Source organism: Globicephala melas, chromosome 6 (genome assembly GCF_963455315.2).
Source record: "Globicephala melas chromosome 6, mGloMel1.2, whole genome shotgun sequence".
NCBI lineage: Eukaryota > Metazoa > Chordata > Mammalia > Artiodactyla > Delphinidae > Globicephala > Globicephala melas.
Genome location: NC_083319.1, coordinates 21,207,420 through 21,228,211, shown reverse-complemented (window position 1 = coordinate 21,228,211; position 20,792 = coordinate 21,207,420). Strand labels below are relative to the sequence as shown.

The 20,792-nt window shown below is 47.4% G+C and overlaps 1 protein-coding gene and 1 long non-coding RNA gene across 3 annotated transcripts; one reads left to right on the top strand and one right to left on the bottom strand.

The window, feature by feature from the left end:
• The first annotated feature begins 5,698 nt into the window (after window positions 1–5,698).
• LOC115854576 (uncharacterized) lies at window positions 5,699–17,094 on the top strand. The gene is made up of 4 exons (XR_004040060.2): window positions 5,699–6,804; window positions 7,319–7,464; window positions 11,910–12,099; window positions 14,310–17,094. It is a non-coding gene; the product is annotated as an uncharacterized lncRNA (long non-coding RNA).
• On the bottom strand, window positions 9,217–19,243 carry SLC46A2 (solute carrier family 46 member 2). 2 transcript variants are annotated; one of them, XM_030858986.2, is made up of 4 exons: window positions 17,988–19,243; window positions 16,538–16,621; window positions 15,970–16,126; window positions 9,217–10,065 (listed from the first exon to the last, which is right to left on the bottom strand). In XM_030858986.2, the coding sequence occupies exons 1-4, from the start codon at window positions 19,105–19,107 to the stop codon at window positions 9,999–10,001; spliced, it is 1,428 nt and encodes a 475-aa protein (XP_030714846.2). In that variant the 5' UTR covers window positions 19,108–19,243; the 3' UTR covers window positions 9,217–9,998. The 2 variants fall into 2 exon arrangements, with proteins under 2 accessions (XP_030714846.2, XP_060156593.1); XM_060300610.1 differs by lacking the exon at window positions 9,217–10,065 and adding an exon at window positions 10,509–11,116.
• Between the last annotated feature and the right edge of the window lie 1,549 nt (window positions 19,244–20,792).

Below are 20,792 nucleotides of genomic sequence, written 5' to 3'. Positions count from 1 at the left end.
CAATTTGCCTTTACCTCACCAAAAACTCCTAGTTTAATGTCTCCTGCTGTGTCGGCTGAATGTTTGGGCATCCTTTTTGGGAGAGGCTGGCATATTCTTATGATACAGTCAAGATGTGTAAACTCAGTCTGAATGCTCTACGTGAAGTGCTTTAACCTTACTCTTTCCTAGTCAGGAAGAAGAGTCTGTATCCAGGTGGGCCTCGAAGATGCCAAGTGTGACAGCGAACTCTTCGCTACTGGTTAAGCGGAAACCTCCTCAGTTTGCAGCCACGTTCCTGGGGACGGCTGCATCTAAAGTCTTCATTTCAAACTATTAGCAGGTTTCCTTTTCAAGTGTGTCAACACAAAACAGACAGACAAAGAGGATCTCTCTTCCAGCTTGTTTTTTTCCCCTCATGAAGTTAAAACTACCTGTGTCATGTTTGTGTTCTCTCGTCTGTGGCTCATCTCTATAAAATCACAAATCTGAGCCTCAAATAAGCGGTAGGATTATTTTTTTTTAATAAAACAGCTGTGCTGAGACACTGCTGCGTTTGCAAGTGAACCTGCAAATACTGGTCAACGTGCAGACTGCTGAGGTCACTGCATTCCGCTTCTAGCTGCAGATCTTGGGGCAGCCACGGCTGTGATGCTGGTGGGGCAGCCGTTGGACAGCCCAGGACAGTTTGGTTCTGCTTCACCGTGTTTGAAAAAGTGGCGGTTTAAGTGATAATTTGTATATCAGTTGGTACTTGTGCACGCTGTTAGACCCCATTTGTGCCATTCTGAAATCCTTTGATGTGAATTTTCTGTTTGGTACAATTAGAGATGATTCATTGAAGCAGAAGGGTGAGAACAGTCCATAGACGCCGAGTGGTGAGTCAGTGTTTCCTTCTACCTCTAAACCATCCTGTTGGTGTGGGTGTCGACGTCCAGGTCCAGCCTGAAAGCTTGCTGGTGGAATCGGGGCATGCATGTGATAGTGGGTTGATGGCCTCCTATGGCTATTTGGCAGAAAACTCTAGACTGACCCAGAGGCGAATGCTTATCTTTGGGAACATGTGAAGTCTTGCCTGGTGGAACGTATGCTTTAAAAATGTTGTCCAGTGTGATGCAAGCTTGGAAAGAACTGTGGAAGGAGTTCCAGGAAGACTAGACTCTAGTCTGCTGCTAGTTGCCGAAGCCCAGGCACATTCCTGTGGAAGGGTTAGATGGGCAAGAAGGCAGCCCTACCAAAAAAAAAGAAAAAAGAAAAAACCATCAGGTTCCTTGCTAGGATATATGGGGAAGGGGAAGGGGTTGGGGTACACAGTCATCCCCTTACATTATTGGAGGCAGAAGACTGGTTCTGAAGGGATGCAGGCATCTTGGGCTTTTATCTTTCTCTGTTTGTTTGGTCTCCCTGTGATGTGCCTGTGCTTTAAGGCTCCAGAGAGAGCTGGAAAAGGCAAACCGACCTCCAGCGTGCCATTGATAGCAGAGCTTGGAGGACCAGGGTATCTTGCAGCCTTCCTTGGAGAAATGGTCTTTCCAGAAAAGGGACCTTTGTCCCTTACTTCTGGCTGGCATCTGATGAGGTGAGGAGGCTGGCGCAGAATGCCAGGGACAGTAGGCAGCGGAGGAGGCCCTCCAGCCCTTCCCACCCCCGCGGCTCCCTCGGGCCCCCGAGGGTCAGCAGCCCCAAGCCTTCACCTCTCCACCTCCATCAGCATGAAGGTGATTCCCCGTGAGAAGTGTAACCCAGAGACTTATGTGCCAAAGACTGCCCCGTAGAGGCTTCATCACCCCATCCTTCTTGGCTCCACAAAAGTCGGGGTGCTGAGATCACTGACTCCTCTCTTGTATTTATTTTCCAAGAGGTTTTTGCTTGAGGATGTGTCTTACCTCAGGCAGACACACGTGGACAGGTTGAGACTTGAGCACGTGGCAGTGGAGTGGAAAGTCATCCCTGTCAGCTGTCCCCGGGCCGGGGAAGTGAAAGGTTCAGTTCACCTGGGTGAGAGATCCAGGCTAGGGCAGAAGAGAGAATTCCTAGAAACTGAGCAGATCTTAAAGATGCAGGTGAGGTTGAAGAGAGCAGTTGCGATTTGCAGCCGATATGGACACTGCTCGTCCTTACCACATGCTGGATCTCCAAGAAGACTCTAGGCTGCTCTGCTCAAAGCAAGGAACCACTGCCCCTGCTCGAGCCAGGTTTGGGGTTCGATTTTATCATTTTTTAAGACTTAACGATGATTCCTGGGTGACCTCAGAAAAGTGTGATTATGGACGTGACGGGCTCTTATTTCACCGTGCTGCTCATTGAACCCACCACACACCTTTCTATAGCTGAAATAAGAAATACCAGCACGACTCTGGGGATGGTGGTGGATGTAACCTAAGTTTGTCTTCATGCCAAATTTCAGCCACACCCAGAGTGTGTCCTTCATGTTACTGACTTGAATGTGTTTTCTCAGTGGCTGTCCACACAAGGGAATTAAATGCACACCTGCTGCTCGTTTCCTGTGAGGCTGCCATTTGTGTTGGGACGATGGGCTGTTCTGTTTAGAGAAGGGCACGATGCCGTGTGGCAGTGTGCACATGGACTTTCCCTTGGGACGGTATCAGCCCAAGAGGCACCCAGAGGTTGTGTGACTTGGCCCTGCTGTTGATAGCATTGAAATCACGGGCACCTGGCTCTGTTTTGATGCCATTCGTTGGGCCACACAAGAGTCATCCTCTGCCCTGTGTCCTGAGCTGGTGAGAGTGGTGGGAGAGCCAGGGCCAGAGCAGCCTGTCTTCTGAGCAGAAACGGCCCTTTAGAGCAGCCAGAGTAGAGCCCAGTTTTAACCCATCCCAAGACCCAACACAGGTCTGCCTGTTGTCAGGGTACGGCACACCAGTCCTGGCCCCCACCTTCCCAGACACCTACTTTCAAGGTCTGTGGAAACTGGGTCATCTCATCCTGAGGCTGGGGTAACACTGCTTTGGCCATCCCTGTCTGCAAAATTGTTTTGGGAATTTGGGTGTACCTTCTCCCTTTCAAAAATCCTCCATGTGCCACCAGATTGAACACGCCCTCTCACTTACTGTGTTTTCTCTATTCAGATGACATTTCCCTCAAATTTACCTGCCATCCCCCGGGCCAGACCTACAGATTGAGCTGGGTGTGTTGGGAGTTGTTCGCCTCTTTGCGGTTTGTTAATTCAGTGAATAAACCAGGAACCTGATTTTTCATCAACCCACCCAATAGGTGGTTTTGCTTTCTGTATTAAGGATGTCTGGTCTCTCCATAGTTGCACAGATCAGAGCATGCGCAGGGCTGTCTACGTTAGAAAAGGTTTGGGGTGGGGGGCAGTTACAGGGAGTGTGACTGTTTTTTCTTAATCAGATGTCTTTGAAATGCTCTCCGGGTGTGACTGTCTGACCCCTTCCGTGTGGCAGAAGAAATATGTTATCGAGGTAGTTTTTACTACTGTAGATAGTCTGTAAATAAGTGCTTTGAAAAAATAACGTTAACAAACCAGTAAGATATTTGTCTGATTCATAAACATTTTGTGTATTTAGCACTTGAAAGTCAACAAATCCAGACTTTTAGAAATGCCACAGACTGTTAAAAGCCTAACTCTACTTTTTGAGAAGTTGTCAACACCTGCTAATATGCCTTATTCTTCAACTACTGTTTTTTAGATTCTGGATAGAAAGAGTTTTTAGAGATGTAATCAGTTGTTCAGTTTAAATACTTGAGGCCTAACATAGCCAGTCTTTGTTCCTCTTAAAGAAACAAGCAAGAAAGTGAGGTTCATAATTAGGGCTGCCTTTTGGGAGGAGAAAGCTAAGTATTGCTATTGCCAAATGATATTTTTGATAATGTAAGGAAACACAGGGACCACAAAACCTTTTTGTTGTTGTTGTCGTTGTTGTTTTAAAGTGTGAAAGATTAATTTAGTGCCTTTTGGCACATTTTTGATATTACGGTATCAGCACCGACAAATCACTTAGATACAGAGAACTCTATAGATTATGACAATATTAAATGTTTACCCTGATTCTGTAGAACAGCTTCTTAAAAGATACCGTGGGGGCCTCAGAGCAGCATATTTTACATAGAAATTCTCCAGGCAGGTTGAAATGCCAAAAACGCGAAACGTGCTGTTGACACGCGTAATTTAGTCCTTTGTCAGAGAGCTTTTACTATTAAAACCAGTGATTGGGGACAGCACGTGCGCCTCTCTGGGCGGCGCTGCCCTCTCACCGGGTGATTCTGGGTGGCCGGTAGGCCAGGTGTGAGCAGGTGACACCTGCCAGCTCCCCTGTGTGACAGGCTGGCTCACAGTCTCAGACCATCCCTCCAGTCACAAATGATACTGGAAGGAGGGAAGGGGGATTGCTTTTTCCCCAGTGGGGAAGTGGGGAGGGGAAAGTACATTGCAAGCAAAAATGTGACTCAGTGAGATAAAACAAGGCCCGTGTCAGCTGGGCCCCCGTCGAATAACAAACCAGCAGTTCTTAGCAGTCAGCACCGTTCTCCTGGGCACCCCTGAGGTTTTGGTCCGTTGTACTCTTGTACCTGTTCCCTTGATGTCTGTGTGTCGGGAATGCGTTCAGACATGATGTACATCTGATATATTCCCGTGAAATAAGCTGCCAGCAAACTTTCTAACTTGTATTTTAACTGTTGGAAAAACAAACAAACAAGCAAAAAAAAAAACCTTTTGCTTAGGTCATGTCCAAATTATGGACTGTTTATTATTTTAGAAATCATTCTTTACATTTAAAATTTTACAAGAAAAACCCTGAGGTATCGATCAAGTCCTCCGTGTAAATGTGTGCTCTTGTCTCCATGCTGCCGTTCAGCCACATCAAAAGCTGTGGGAAAAAAATAAATAAATGTGCTTGAGAATGTGTGTCCTAGATGCGAAGGCAACTTATTTCCAGATCAAAGTCTTTGTTTCATGAAGCTACCAAACTTTAAAAAGAATGTCACCTTTTTTTTTCTTTTGTTATGGAACCCAGAGATTATAAAGAGAAAAAAGTTCTTGTTGCATTTTTGATGCTGGCATGAGGTTTTTGTCCACGTTTTTTTCATATATCTGCGTATAAAAAATTCTGTCCATTGTGTACTATGGGATTAGTATTACATTTCAAGGTAAACAAAAGAATTTGTATTGCTTGATAAACTGTTAGCTTGTAAATTTAAAACAGGTTTCTTTACCTCAATTAACTTAAAGTAATGGACCAATAAACCTATAAAAGACGCTTTCTTTACCTTGAGTCACGTTCCGTTTGTACGGCTTTATAGGATAGGGAAACATGCGTGCCTTTTGTTATTTTCTCTGAAGAGGTATCCATTTGCCTGCAAGAATCAGGATATGCATAGCGACAGGAAAAAACCCTATAATTTAACTGTTTTTAGTCTTCATTTCTTTTTGGACTTGTCCTCAGTTTGCCCTCTCCTACATCTTACAAGGTGACACCAATCTGAGGACATGAAGAAACCACCCAATGTCCATCTGTAACCGTGACTGGCAGGAAGGCTGGCAGCCAGCGCAGGTAATTACATAAAGGATTTCTTCCTATTCTGTCCCGTAGCAAAGCACAATGTCATATTCTGAGAGCCAGTCATTTCCTGATTTTTTTTTTTTTGATTCCTACGTTTTAAAAAAATCTGTAAAGAAAGAAGAAATGTCTGTAGCTCATTAGAGCGTGCAAGTGTGTTGTAAATTAGAGACCAGAATGCTCAGTTAAGCTTACCTAATGGTGGCAATGCACTGGAAATGGACTTAAACTGGTGCTAAACTTGGCTTACGGATAGTAGACACCATTAATATAAGGCTTCAGTTATACAGAATGAGGCAGCAAGGTGTGGGATAAGAGATTTGGGATCAAATGTCAGCTTTTCTACTTTCTAGGTATGTGGCTTTGGGCAAGTCACATCTCTCTGAAATTCAGTATTATGATCTTTGAAATGAAGACATGCCTTTCCTGGAAGGTTGCCGATAGGACTAGCAATAATGGTCTGCACCTAAGGGTCTGCTGGGCCCACATTATGTGATAACACTTAAGGAAAGACTTGTCCTATTGTTCAAATATGGCCAACTTAAACATCAAGGATGTTCCCATAACAGTCCTTCCTGTGTGCTTTGCCAGTTGAAAATTTAAACGGGAGATATATCATTTTTTAAACTGTTTTCCTTTAAAGAAGATTATGAAAATAGTATGCTGGAGGACTGTAGTCAGACTGAAGGTCTGGGGAATAGATGGGACTAGATCATAAAAAAGAAGTGATAGAAAGGGGGATGGATTTCTGTGGTGAGGGGAAGGGGTCAGAGATTACTTGGAGATTTCCAGCCTGGGAGCTGGGAGGTGATGCCATTTACTGAAATATGAAATCAATCAAGAGGAAAACAGAAGGTGAAGGATAGGCTTAGATGGTGGGGTAGGAGAAGAATTTGGTTTGGACTTACGTTTGAGGAAACCCAGGGGGAGGTGTTGACTAGATTGTTGGAAAGAGAGTTCTGGTAGACGAGATTACCTGGGAAGGGAACCAAGGGCAGGGCTTTGGGGGCCTCAAGAATTAAGGATGCAGGGAGAGGAGGAGGGGGACTCAGCAAAAGTTCGTAAGGAGAAAAAGGCCCATAGCTTAGAACAGTGGTTCCTAAGCCTGAGAGCTTGTGAAAACACCAATTTTGGGGCCCCACCCCCAGAGTTTGATTTGGGTAGGGCCTGAGAATTTGCATTGCTAATAGGTTCCCATGGGACGCTGATGATGCTGACCCAGGAACCACACTTTGAGAACCAATGGTTAGAATGTCTGCTAGAAGACCTGGAGAAAGCTGAAAAGGTTTGACACTACTACCCTGGTGACAGGTGGGGTTGAAAAAGAGTCAATACTAGGGTGTTGAGAGCCCAGCTTAGGTGAAAACCCACACGTTTATGGCAGGGTCAATGTGGACAAACAAGGAAATTATTCTAGATGTTAAGAGCAGGTTTTTTAGGACAGGAATGGAGAAGCCAATGATCAGATTCATTTAGGTTGGGGGACCGGTTCAGGGGCTATTAGGGTTGGGGAGGCTAGGTGGTCCAGAGGAATGAGCATATTGGTGAGAGTTTGTTTAGCGAGGTAGAGCATGGCCTTGAACTCATCTTCCCCGTCCCACCTTCTCTGCCGCTGTTGCCTGTCTCAGCGAGGATCTCTGCCTCCTCAGGAAGGAGATTCGGGGTTGCCTGAACCCCAGACCTGAGTCATTCTTGCCTCCCTCTACCTCACCCTTTGCAGTTTATCCACACCAACTTCTGTTGACCTCTAGCTTGCAAATATTTCTCCAAGTCCATCTAACCTTTCTCCATCCTCATAGCTTCTTACCCAGTGTCGGTCCACCAACATCCTTCACCTGGATTCATGCAGAGGTCTCTCTGCTCGTCTTCCTTCTGCAAGTCTTGCCCACTCCTTCCTCCGCCAATTCATTCTCAGTGCTGCGGGAGTCCTCTTTCTAAGACAGAGGTAAGCATTCCATGTTCCTGCTTAAAACCTTTCAACACCTATGCCATTACTCTAAAGAGAAACTATTTTTTCCTTTTAAAAAAACTGTTTATTGAAGTGGAGTTGATTTACCGTGTTGTTAATTTCTTCTGTTATATATATTCTTTTTCATATTCTTTTCCATTATGGTTTGTCACAGGCTGTTGAATATAGTTCGCTGTACTGTGCCGTAGGACCTTGTTGTTTATCCATCCTATATAATAGTTTGCCTCTGCTAATCCCAAACTACCATTCCTTCCCTCCCCCGCCTTTCCCTTGGCAACCTCAAGTCTGTTCTCTATATCCGTGAGCCTGTTTTTGTTTCATAGAGATGTTGATTTGTATTGCATTTTAGATTCCACATATAAGTGATACCATGTGGTATTTGTCTTTCTCTGTCTGACTTACTTCGCTTAGTATGATAATGTCTAGGGCCATCCATGTTGCTGCAAATGGCATTATTTCATGCTTTTCAATGGCTGAGTCGTAGTCCATTGTATGTATGTATCACATCTTCTTTATCCATTCATCTGTCAATGGACATTTAGGTTGTTTCCATGTATGGCTATTGTAGGTGGTGCTGCAGTGAACATTAGGGTGCATATATCTTTTCGAATTACGGTTTTCTCCAGATGCATGCCCAGGAGTGGGATGGCAGGATCATATGGTGACTCTATTTTTAGCTTTTGAGGAACCTCCATACTGTTTTCCATGGCTGCACCAATTTACATTCCCACCAACAGTGTAAGAGGGTTTCCCCACCCTCTCCAGCATGTGTTATTTGTAGACTTTTAAATGATGGCCATTCTGACTGGCATGAGGTGGTACCTCATTGTAGTTTTGATGTGCACTTCTAAAGAGAAACTTAAAAAAAAATTTTTTTATTGTGGTAAAAGTCACATAATATAAAACATACTATTTTACCCATATTTAACTGTACCATTCAGTGGCACTAAGTACATTCACATTGTCGTGCAGCTCTCACCATCATCATCTCCCAAATTTTTCACCTTCCTAAACTGAAATTCTGTCCCCTTTAAACACTGACTCCCCATTCCGCCTCCCCACCCCACCACCTGCTGGCATACCACTGTACTTTCTGACTCTATGAATTTGACTATTCTAGGTATAAAGAGACTTTTTAAAGGCTCTGTCTTGATGTTGTTCCTCCTCACTGTTCCAATCTCACCTCTTGATTCCATTGCCCTGGATACCTCTCCCTCCGTCCCTCTTTTCTCCCCTCACGTTGCTTTCGTATATTTGGGGATATTTTCACCTTCAGGCCTTCCAGCGTGTTCTTTCTGCCAGGAACGTCCCTCAGCGTCCCACCTTGATAACGCCTTATCTTTCCAGTCTTACGCCACTTCTTCTGAGAAGCCCTCCCTGCGCTCTTGTATCTGCATTATATGCTCCCTTATGTTAGCGTTTACTATAGGATACATCGTTGTTGCCGCCTGTTCTGCCTGCTCCACCCATTCGATAGCACACTGGGAGGGCAGGAGCTGTCGTGCTCTTGCTGCATCTCAGCACCTAGCGCGGTGCCGGGACCTTAGTAGATGTGGCATAAAGAAGGGATCAGCGATACAACTCTGAGCCCAAATGCTCTGAGATTTAAATGCTAGCTTTTAAGCATTTGCAAGCTTTAAGTTTAACCCTAGTCTGAGAATGCTATGTCTGAGTTCTGGTGGGAACCTGACCAAAGAAAGAATGATTCACACACGCATGCTGTGAATGTTGATTTTATTAGGAGGTGAGTCTTTTATACACATAATTAAAATAGGCTGTAAAAATAAGTACCTCAAAATAAAATGGCTCTTAGTATATCACCCCTCTCCGTTTACATCTCCCACTTTGGGAAATATGGTGACTTTCGGGATCAGTTGACTGAAAGTATCCAATTATATTCCTTTGAAGAAAGCCTTTTGATATTTGCTTCTTAAAAACAACAGTAACAGCAAAACTACCCTGAAGTCAAATGCCTGAGCTCCAGATGTCTCTGGAGTTAGTTGTTCACAGATAACAAGGCCTTCGGGAAGAAAGCTACCTTTTTTTCAAGTTTCTATTTTAATTTAAAAAATATTGACTGACGTTCACTGTTGGCAGTTCTTACAAAACATCCCTTCCCTGTCCCCCTCGGGCTCTTGAAAATGTGTGCCTTTGAGTTCTCACACAGGACTCCTGGGTGTGACTAGTTACCCTATGTTGGAGCCCTCATACCAGACAGAAGCCCCTTCCATTCCTGGAAGAAAAGGGGCTTCAGTGTCTGGTATGGCTGTGTGTGCGGCCTTCATATGAAAGTTCACACTCTGTCTGCAGAACCTAACCTCTGACTGATAGTGATATCTGAAAGCTGAGAAACTTTCTCCATCACCAGGAAAATGCTTTTCCCTACCCACTAGGACCCTTGAGCCAGAGCAAGTCGCTCTGAAGCTGACTCTGGCTGGAACTCGGGTTTCTTGAGCAATGGGTAGACTTTGGGGGCCCCGGCCATTGCTGGTGTTTCCGGCTCCCGCAGTTCAGCACCTTCCTTTCTCTGTGATGTCTCCATGCTGCAACCACGAGGCTTGCATATAGGCCACGATGCTGTAAGAATTTACAATAGAGAATTATGAGAGAACAGCTGGAACGGGGCGGGGAGGTCTCTGGCCACCTCTTTATCACTGGTAGACTAGGGGGTTCTATCGGTTATGGCAGCAGAATGCTGTACTGCATGAAGGGAGAGGGCCCGAGGGAACTTCTCTCACTCCAGCCTTCTTCCTGTCCCATAACATCAAGAGCCCTTTGCATCTACATTTTCCTTTTCTTGGAGTCTCTTTCCATCTCACTTCTGCCCGATGATGAACTCCCACGTGGACCTCAAGATCAAGTTTTGCTCATCCCAAGCAGAATTAGCTGCATCCTCTTTTGCCTTTCCATAGCCCTTTTCTCTCTTCCATAAATCATTACATTGTTTAGAAATATTTGGAGATAAGTGAATGCATAGGAATGAGGAGCTCTAGTTGAAATCTTAGAAGTCTTTGTGACCTTTGGCATGTCCTTCGACCTCTGGTGTCCTCTGTTTTCTCAACTGTTTTGAGCTCTAGGAACCTCAGGTTCTAAGCTGGCACACAGTTCCTCCTGATGGATGGACCACATCTGGAGCTGCTGGATGGGGTGTGAACAAAAATCCAAACCCTTCTAAGGAAAAGCTTTGTGGAAACTTCCAAACACTGATTCCCCACCTTCCATGAGCCCCAGGGCTCTCCACGGGGGGAGCACTTACTGTACTTAGAGCTCATGGTATGACAGAGCTGGTAAGAGGGAAGCCAAGACTTAGAGGCTGCTAGCCCAGGACCACATGAACTCCGGTTGTAGGTCTGACTCCACAGCTCACCCCTCCCTACTGTGGACCATGACAGCACAGCCACGTGGTTGATAAATTAAAAAGGCGGGACAAGAAAACTTGTAAACCTAAGATTCTCTGCCCATTTGAGCAACTACCTCCTCCCCTTTAGTGTGCACTGTGTGCCTGCATTATACGCTAACTAGATCCCCTTAGAAGACACAGGAATTCCTACTCACCAAAAAAAAAGAAGCAATTTCCTCCTGATGCCAGCAAGGTGACGCCCTAGGAGTTCACATTCCTGTCTCAATCCTGTAAGGGCTCACAATAACCCACTGCTCACCTTGTTGGACTATGTAAACTGTCAATATGTTACTTTGGTTTTGTTTTCTGGTCCATATTGGGAAATTTTTTAAAATTGGAGTATAGTTAATTTACAATGTCCTGTTAGTTTCGAGTGTGATCACAGCAGAGTGATTCATGTATATATTCTTTTCCATTATAGTTTATTACAAGATACTCAGTGTAGTTCCCTGTGCTATAAAGTACGTCCTTGTTTACTTACTTTATATATGGTAGTGTGTACATGTTAATCCCAAACTCTTAATTTATCCCTCGCCCCCCCCACCCCGCCCGGCAATGTTACTTTGATGTATAACCCATTGTCTGAAAAACTTATGTAGGGCTTCCCTGGTGGCGCAGTGGTTAAGAATCCACCTGCCAATGCAGGGGACACGGGTTCAAGCCCTGGTCCGGGAAGATCCCACAAGCCGCGGAGCAACTAAGGCCGTGAGCCACAACTGCTGAGACTGTGTGCCACAACTACTGAAGCCCGTGCACCCCAACAAAAGCCACTGCAATGAGAAGCCTGTGCACCGCAAGCCCGTGTAGTCTCCACTCGCCACAATTAGAGAAAGCCCACGCGCAGCAACGAAGACCCAGCGCAGCCAAAAATAAATTAATTTTTAAAAAACTCAAAAAACAGCTTATGTAACTGTGCCTTGACCTCTAACAGGTGGAACAGTCCTCAGAGTTTTCTGAAATACTGTCTCCCGGGTTATAATCCTTGGGATAGCATGACTAAAATTTGCTATTTCTTTCTTAGATTGACTGTTGATCAATTTTCGTTGATACGGTGATGGCCAACCCCTGACTTCATGGCCAGTCAACAGGCAGCTCTGGGATATGGACGGTCGGCAGTGCTGGCTAGTAGGTGTCACACCCTTCTGACGGATTTTTCATTCATTAAATACTTCGAGTACACACTAAGCTCTCTGCTGGACACAGGCTATGAGGTGAGCCAAACAGGTGTGGTTCCTGCCCTCAGGGAGCCTACGGTCTAGTTAGTGAGCAAGGTTGTAAAACATGATAATCACTAAATAATCATCAACTATCACGCTATGAAGGAAGAGTATAGGAAGCTTGGGGAGCATATACTAGAAGGATCGAAGTTAGATTGAGAAGGGGATTTTTCTCAAATGCTCTTTGAGAAAATGGTGTTCAACTTAAGACCACAGCTAAGTTGTGTTAAGAAGGATGTGTGGGTAAGGAAGGGGAAAGAGCACGAGGGTAGGCTCCTGGGGCTGAAGCATAGAATGGGGAGGGTGGTTAGTGGCAGGAGTGGGAGGCTGCATCATGAAGGACCTGTTGTCCACGGTAAGAAATTGGGGTCTTAAGAGCAGTGAAAGCCGAGCGCAGAGCTTTGGGCAGGAGATGATGTGAACTGATGTACACTCGAAGGAAATTGCTCTGGCCACCTGGTGGAGAGAGGATGAGAGGGGAACACGTGTGGATGTGGGGAGAACGGCTCAGAGGCGAATTTGGTCCCCCAAGTGCTTGGGTGGCAGCAGTAGGCATAAAGAGAAAAGGGTGAATTGGAGGCATGTGTTGGAGGTAGAATCAATGTAGACCAGGTGTAGACCAGAACTGGAGAACATGGCTGTAGCAAAGGAGGAGAGAGGGTGGTAGATCACGTGTCACTTCTGATAGGAAGAATTCAGGAGAGGGAGCAGCTAAGTAGTGCAAGTAAGCTCTCTAAGGAGAAGGGGAGAGGTGGCACCCAGGTACCCAGGGACTCTTCTAAGAAGCAAGTCAAGGAGTGGCTGAGAACCAACTGCCTGGGTTCAAATCCTGTCTCTGCCACTTATTAGCTCTGTAATCTTAGGCAAGTTACATGACATCTTAGAGTCTGTTTCTTCATCTGCAAAATGGGGATAAAATAGTAATTGTCTCAGAGGATTGTTTGAGAAGGTTAAAATATATGAAACATTTAAAGTAGTGCCCCACACATAATAAGGGCTGTTTAAGTGTTTGCTATTATTATCTTTCAGAGAGGTTGTGGGGAGGAGAAGAACAGGATGGATGCAAAAGAACGTAGGCTTGTAGATCTACTTTGGAGAAAATGAGCCTACTCTCCTCTGATGGCATCTGTTTTCTCTATGAAGCACGAGGTTTGGGTGGCCAGTGGGTTGCGGATGGGCAGAGCCAGACAGTTATTCCCTCAGCATCTCCCTGTCGCATGTAAAGAACAACAAGCAGGAGAGGCCAGGTTCTCACGGTGACATGAAATTGACTCACTTTGGTACCAGGAAGGGCTGGGGCCGCACACCCTTCCTGCAGATGGGCTGTTGGCAGCTCAGCCCAGGAACCTCTCCTCCCCGCCTTCTGCCCTCCATGGCCTCCTCCACTCCCTGCTGTGACACGTCTTCCTGGGCTTTTATGTCATTGGAATGTAGCTTTTCTTTCTGTGGTTAGAGAGTTCTGGTCTTTCCTGCTAATAGCGCTTAATGATTGATGGTGCAGCCTTGGCCTCTTGTAATAATTTTTCAGGATCTTATTTACTTGCCACTTCGTGGAAGGGAAAGGTAATAGAAAAACTCCCTTTATACCAGAGGTTCTCAACCTTGGCTGTATATCTGAATAAACTGGAGAGCTTTAAAACATTCCCATGCCCAGGCTGCATCCCAGATCAACTGAGTCAAAATCTCTGCGGGTAGGAGCCAGACATCAGTAGTTTTTAAATCTCTCCAGGTGATTCCAATGTACAGCAAGCAAAGGAGGCTTCGGTTGCACATGGGTCCCGCTACAGCTAAATGTCTACAGCAGAGGGAAACAATTAGCAACTACTTAAGTGCCTCAATTCACATAAGCATTCAGTTACTTAAGACTGGTTCAAGATCCTGTCCCTGCTTCTGTGATATAAGATCATGAAGATCGTGCATATCTTAATCAAGATTCCATGCACACAGTGTAGGGCTGGGTCCAGGTGCATGTTACATAGTACATTGGGGGGTAGGTGTCAAGGGCAGCACACCTGTTTCATGCACCCCAAAGTCTCTTAAGAAAGGGAAAGCATCTCCTTAGCACACATATGAAGCAATGAAACTGCAGAAAAGAACCAATTATTGCATATTCTCAGTGCTTTCATCTGTTTGTATCTCTAGCTATGACACACATTAACTAGTCAGACTTGTTTTCTTTTGTTGTTTTTTGTTGATTTGTTTAGGTCAAAGAGACTATATTTCAACCAACTGCCAATCAAACAGGACTGGATAACTTCCAAGCGGCACGGCTACTAACCCATTACTCACATGGACAGAGAGCTGGGACTCCTGAGAAGTTTGCATTGTGGGTCAGCTCTAGCTAAACGCAACCTATTCAGCTGAGACTCTAATGAAAACAGTGGCACAGGAAAAGGCCTAAGGGCCGGGCAGCTTGAGGACAGGTCTGGCTCAGTCCCACACCTTGAGAAAATGAGAACTGGCCCAAGAAGGCACTAGTAATCAAGTCTGCTGTTTTGTACAAATTCTCTCAGCTGTTTGATCCTCATCTTATTATTTTCTCAACTATGAAATAAAGCAAAGAGCCTTCATGATTGATGGCTCCTGTCTCAGGAGGCTCAGCCTTCTGTGCAGGCAGGGACCTATGCAATGCAATGTGAGAATTCAAAGACGATGGTGAGAATTCCACCATCCACTTCCCACTTCCAACCTGCCTTCAATTCTGGTCTACTCTGCTGCCTATAACACCACCGTTACTGATATGTAGGGCTCTGGTGTGCTACTACTGGTCCCTTTAAAATGCAAATCTATGTCAAGTCCCTTGTATCTTACTGCGGATATCAATAATCCTCTGGTGGGACTGATACAAGTGTGAGATAACCACACCTTAGGGGGCCTAAACAGACCGAAACTGAGCTAATATGTAGCCACTAGTTAACATCGGCTACTGAACACTTGAAAGGTGTTCAAATGGAGTCCAAATTGAGGTGTGCTGTCAGTATAAAATACCAGATTTTGAAGATTTACTTTAAAAGACTCATTGATTTCGTAAATTGATTACAAAGATATTTTGGATCTATTGGGCCAAATCAAATGTTATTAAAATCATTTCACCTGTTATTTTATTGTTTTTAAACGTGGCTACTAGAAAATTTTAAATCACATAATATGGCTTGTACTTGTGGCTCGTACCGTATTTCCCTTGGATGGGGCTGGTCGAAGACTAGACTGTTCGATGTGGTCCATTTTGGTGACGATCTAGGCTGGCACTCTCCCCATGGGCCTGGAGTACCCCTCCTTTGCTTCTCTATCCTTCCTCCTGCCTGTTATCTTCCAGACTTCAGCGCTCTTGTTTTGCAAACAAGAAAATTCCCCCAGAGAGATCAAAGGAATCGCCCACGTCCTACAGGGAAGCTCACACAGTCCAGTGGCCATGAGATTTAAAGGGCACTGAGCACAGAAGTTGCCAAGCCCTTGGAAGGTACAGACAAGAAAGAGTACCTGGAAGTGAGGCCGGCTGACTCTCACCTAAAGGAGACTAAACAAAAGAGGTCTGAGTGGTACAAGAAGGTTTCTAATCCCAGCCCCTGATTACAAGGAAGTATATGAGTTGCCTATAAATAAGTTGTATTACAAAACCGCCAGGAAGTGAGCTAGCTTGTTAGGGCCCTCTGTTTACTACTTATAACTTGAGGGAATTTCCAAATCTCCAATTATTAGTTTGGGGAAACAGGAGAACTTTTTCTCTGTGAGAGAGCCTACTCAGAACCCATTGTGTAATTGTCGAAAATAAACAATACTTTATAATGGGCTGGAAATGCTCCAGCAGTCCTTGACCTAAGCCCCAGGCCCCAGCCCAAAGAGCAGACGCTGGTTCTGTCTTACCCAATCGGGATGATGGCCAGGAAGGAGAGAAAGGAGGAGAGGGCAAAGCAGGTGCCCACGAACTTCTCCATGGTGAGCTGGTAGATCTTGTTGTACATGGTGGATGTCACCACCCCGGTCAGAGCCAGGGACAGCTGCAGGATGACAAACACCTTTCCTGTGGAAGGGACCGAGGTTACCAAGGTTACTAAGCTGTCCCTCCATGTTCCCTGAGAGCTGAGTCTCCGGGGGGTTCTCAGGAGACCCCTCCCCCTCCCCAGACTCCCTCTGTCTCCCTGGCTCATTTTGCAGGATCCTTGCCTCCACCCAGCTGACTCTTCCCGTGGCCCCTGGACGGTAGTATCTCCCTTTGACCGTGGCTTTTCAGCGGCTGACTTTCCGAGTCTTTCCCACCCTCCTGCTCTCACTCGCTCCACTCTGGTTGGACACCAGTGTGTTTCTAGTGTCTTCAAGGCTGCTTCTGGAACTCTCTCCTGTGCCTTCTGCCAGTCCAAACCCTGTGCCTCAAGCCGACTGGCTCTGAAACCGTCCACACAGAGAGAACCTCCGAGAAATTCCTTTCACTCACCATAAGAGGAGCCCTTGATGAGCTTGGACATTGCCGATCGGATGGTTGTGATGGGGATGAGAGCGAACAGCATGACGGCCCGAGCTGGAAAGGAATCACGGGAGAACACTCCTCACTGTAGCCCAGCCTTGGCCAAAGAGTAAATTAGAATAGAGCAAAGGCCTCCCCTACCCCCTCTCCCACAATCCTATGTGGCCTTGAAGAAATGGTTTCTCTCCTGGCAGACTAGGACCCCCCCCCACCTCCTCCCCCTGCCCCGGGCAGGCTGATTCTCCCAGCACATTGCTGCAGACCCGTCTGCAAGGTGCCAAGCACAGTGGTGACAGAGGGTGAAGGGTGTCTTTATTGGTAGAGTTGTTTCTAGGGAAGTGGAGCTGATGTCACTCAGAACTCCTTGCCTCCTGGGAGAGAGGTGTCTGCGCTTGCCGTTCATCGTCACCTCTGGGAGATGGTCCCAGGAGCTTTGGCAGACTGCATCTAGAAATGTGTGCCACTAACTCACCTGCCACACACCCCTCCTTCCCTCAAGCCCTGTTCATTATCCCTTGGCGGGTGTGTGTGTGGGGGGGGGGTAGGGAAGGAAGGGGAGGGGGGACTCTGGCTCTTGCACACGGCCTGTTGAACTGGGAGCTGGCGAAAGGTAATCTTGCCATGTTGTGAGGGGTTTTTCTGAGTTGTGTGACCTCTGCCAAAGGACGGTCTCTGGGAACCATCTTGAGTTGTTCGAATATGTTAGCCACTAGCCAGCCACGTGACTATTAATTTAAATGAAATAGTACGAAAAATTCTGTTAAGTTGCACTGGCCACATTTCAAGGGCTTCCTAGCCATACGTGGCTAATAGCTAGTGTATTAGGCAGAAAGATACAGAACATTTCTATCACTGTAGAAAGGTCTGTTGGAGCACGGGCCAGAGCTCTCTGCTTGTGGGCTGTCTTCGTCCTCAGATAGGAACTTCATTCTGCTTCCTTGAGGGAATGAATGTATTACATTGGTTGTGGAAGGCATTTATGGAGAATTTTTCTCTCTTCTTAAAAAGCTTGTGCTTGACCCAAAAGGATTGAAATGATTTTAATTAAAGGACTTTTTCAGCTGGATTACGTAATGTTTTATCCCTCTTAAACTGGGGAGAAGAAACTCAACCCCATCTCCTCCACTCGAGGGCATCCTGAAGGCTCTCTGCTGACTCCAGGCACCACTGACCAGCCCTCCCTTGACTTCCTAGAGCTTTGGGCACCACTCTGGTAACATTTCAGGGGCCACACATTGTCGGTAACAATACCGACAAGCTCAAGTGCACATAATCCTGTCTCCCTTGTGTCTCCCAGACAGCAGGTATAATCTCCGGTGCTGAGCTGGGACACCTAGACCACAGCATCCCTGGGGTCAGCCCCGTGACTCGGGGGATGCGCAGTGTCCTTGTCCTGCCTCCCCGAGAATGCCAGACTCACCAATGTAGAACATGTATGTCTCTTTCACAAAAGCCAAGAGGAGGGCTCCAGACGCAAAGGAGACCATTCCAATCATGATCATGGTGGTGTCCTGGAAGTAGCGGGAGAAGACCAGGACGCCCAGGAAGCTGGTGATGAAGATGGTGTACCCTGAAGCCATACCATAGCCCAGCTGCACTTGGTTCCAACTCAGAGGCTCCCGCAGCAGAAAAAGGGGCATCATGTCCACTGTGCCCACCACTGCCAGGTCATATGTGATAGCACCCACAAAGAGCAGAGCAATAATGGTTTTCTTGGGCTTCGCTTTTGCAGGAGACGAAGGGTGCCTTATCACACACTGCTTGTCTGTCGGATCAGGATCCAGGGTGTTATCCGTGCAGACTGTGCCAGACACCGTATCCACAGCCTTGCTGGGCTTGGCCGTGGACTCAGGGACCTTCAGCACCAAGAGGCTGTAGAAAAGGGCACAGGTGGCACAGCTCACGCTGAAGGCGGTCAGCACCAGGCCCTGGCTGGAGTGCCCGACTATCTGCTTGAAGAGGTGCCCAGAGATCATGCTCCCGCAGAATCCCGCCAAGCCCAGGATCAAGTCGATCACGATGAGGCGCAGGGAGCGGCGGCCCTCCGAGGAGCCGAGGGATCCCAGGGCCATGACCCCCGACCAGAACGCCGAGAAGCCACCGCACAGCCCGTTCAGCGCTGCCGCCCCGTAGAGCATCTCCACGGGCCAGTCCAGCAGCACCTTGAGCAGCAGCGCGAGGCGGGCGAGCATGAAGCCCAGCAGAGACATGCAGATGGAGATCTTGGGGTGGTAGCGGTCGCTGAGCCAGCCCAGCCCATAGGCCGACAGCAGGGGTGTCAGGCCTATCACAAGGTTGTAGATGATGTAGAAGTTGGAGATGGCTCTCTGCTGTTGGTTCTCTAGAGCCCCCGGGGGCGCCGGGCTAGCGCTGTGGTTGGACAAGGCCTCGACTCCGAAGGACGCCTTCACCACGAGCAGCAGCCCCGCGTCGTAGAGGGAGGCGGCCATCTGGGTGGAGGCCACCACGGGCTCGATCCAGGTCGACACCTGGGGGCGAGACAGGGGGCCCCTGCACGGGCAGGTGGTCCCCGGGCCCATGTCGTCTCTCCGATGGGGGATGGAGGGAGGGGCTTGCCCGCTGCTGCTGCCGCAGCTGCTCCCGGGAGGGAGGGCGGGCGCGCAGCCAGGGTGCACGCGGGGAAACCTGCGAGCCGAGCTGAGCCAGGCGCAGGGCGCAAGTGACAGCAGCCAGCGGGGCGGCCCAGGGCCTCTGGGACCACGGCCACGCCTACCCGGACCAAAAAGGGCCATGCTCCGCCCCCGGCGGCGGAGCCGGACTGGAGGCGGCCCAGGGAAGCGAGGCGCGGGGGAGCGCGTGGTGAGTCTGGAGTCCGGCTGTGCCCCCGCGTCACGCTGCTCCGGGCAGCGCGGCCGCTTGAAGGGCCGATTTCCGCACGGCCGGGCGTGCCTGGACCTCCCGCAGGTCGCTGGGCACCTTCCCCTGGGACTTGGCCCCCTCAAGGCAAGGGGCAAAATTCTGTACCTGGAAGGCAGTTTGGGGCAAGCCGTGAGGTGCCTGGGATCAGCGTGTTGGCGGCGGTGGGGGGGGGGGGGGCGGCGATGAGGTTTTATTTTGGGGTTTAAAAGTGACAGGGACCTATGTGCTGTGGGGAGCTGGGTAGCAGAGACTTTGAGAGAAATTTGAAAAACTCAGGAGTCCTAGTATCTCTTTGAGGTGCTGATTTCAATTATTTTGGATACAGACCCCGCAGTGGGATTGCTAGATCATAGTGCTGCTTTTATTTTTTTGAGGAAACTTCGTTGTTTTCCATAGAAGCTGCCCATTTTCCTTTCACAGCACCAGTGCACAAGGGTTCCAATGTCTCACATCCTCACCAACACTTACCTATTCTGATAAATAGCCATCTTGACAGGTGTGGGGTGATACCTCAGTGTGGTTTTGATTTGCATTTCCCTGATGATTAGCTTATCTTTTCATACGCTTCTTGGCCATTTGTATATCTTCTTTGGAGAAATGTCTATCCAAGTCCTTAGCCCATGTTTGTTTTACAACTGAATTGTAGGAATTCTTATATATGTTGGAGATTAACTCCCTTTCAGAGATATGATGTGTCATATTTTCTCCCATTCTGTAGGTTGCCTTTTCACTCTGTTGATTTTTTTTATTTTGCAGTGCAGAAGCTTTTTAGTTTGATGTAGTCCCACTTGTTTATTTTTAGGTTTTTTCTTAAAATATATAAATTTTTGGCTGCATTGGGTCTTTGTTGCTGCGCACGGGCTTTCTCTAGTTGTGGCGAGTGGGGGCTACTCTTCGTTGCGGTGCACGGGCTTGTCATTGAGGTGGCTTCCCTTGTTGCAGAGCATGGGCTCTAGGTGCGTAGGCTTCAGTAGTTGTGGCACGCAGGCTCAGTAGTTGTGGCTTGTGGGCTCAGTAGTTGTGGCTCACGGGCTCTAGAGCGCAGGCTCAGTAGTTGTGGTGCACGGGCTTAGTTGCTCCACGGCATGTGGGATCTTCCCGGACCAGGGCTCGAACCCATGTCCCCTGCATTGGCAGGTGGATTCTTAACCACTGCACCACCAGGGAAGTCCTATTTTTAGGTTCTTGAAGAGAGATTAGTACTCCTGTGTTCGTTGCAGCACTATTCACAGTAGCCAAGATGTGGAAGCAACCTAAATGTCCACTGATGGATGAACGGAAAAAAACATGTGGTATATAAATACAAATGAATGTTATTCAGCCTTTAAAGAGAAGGAAATCCTGA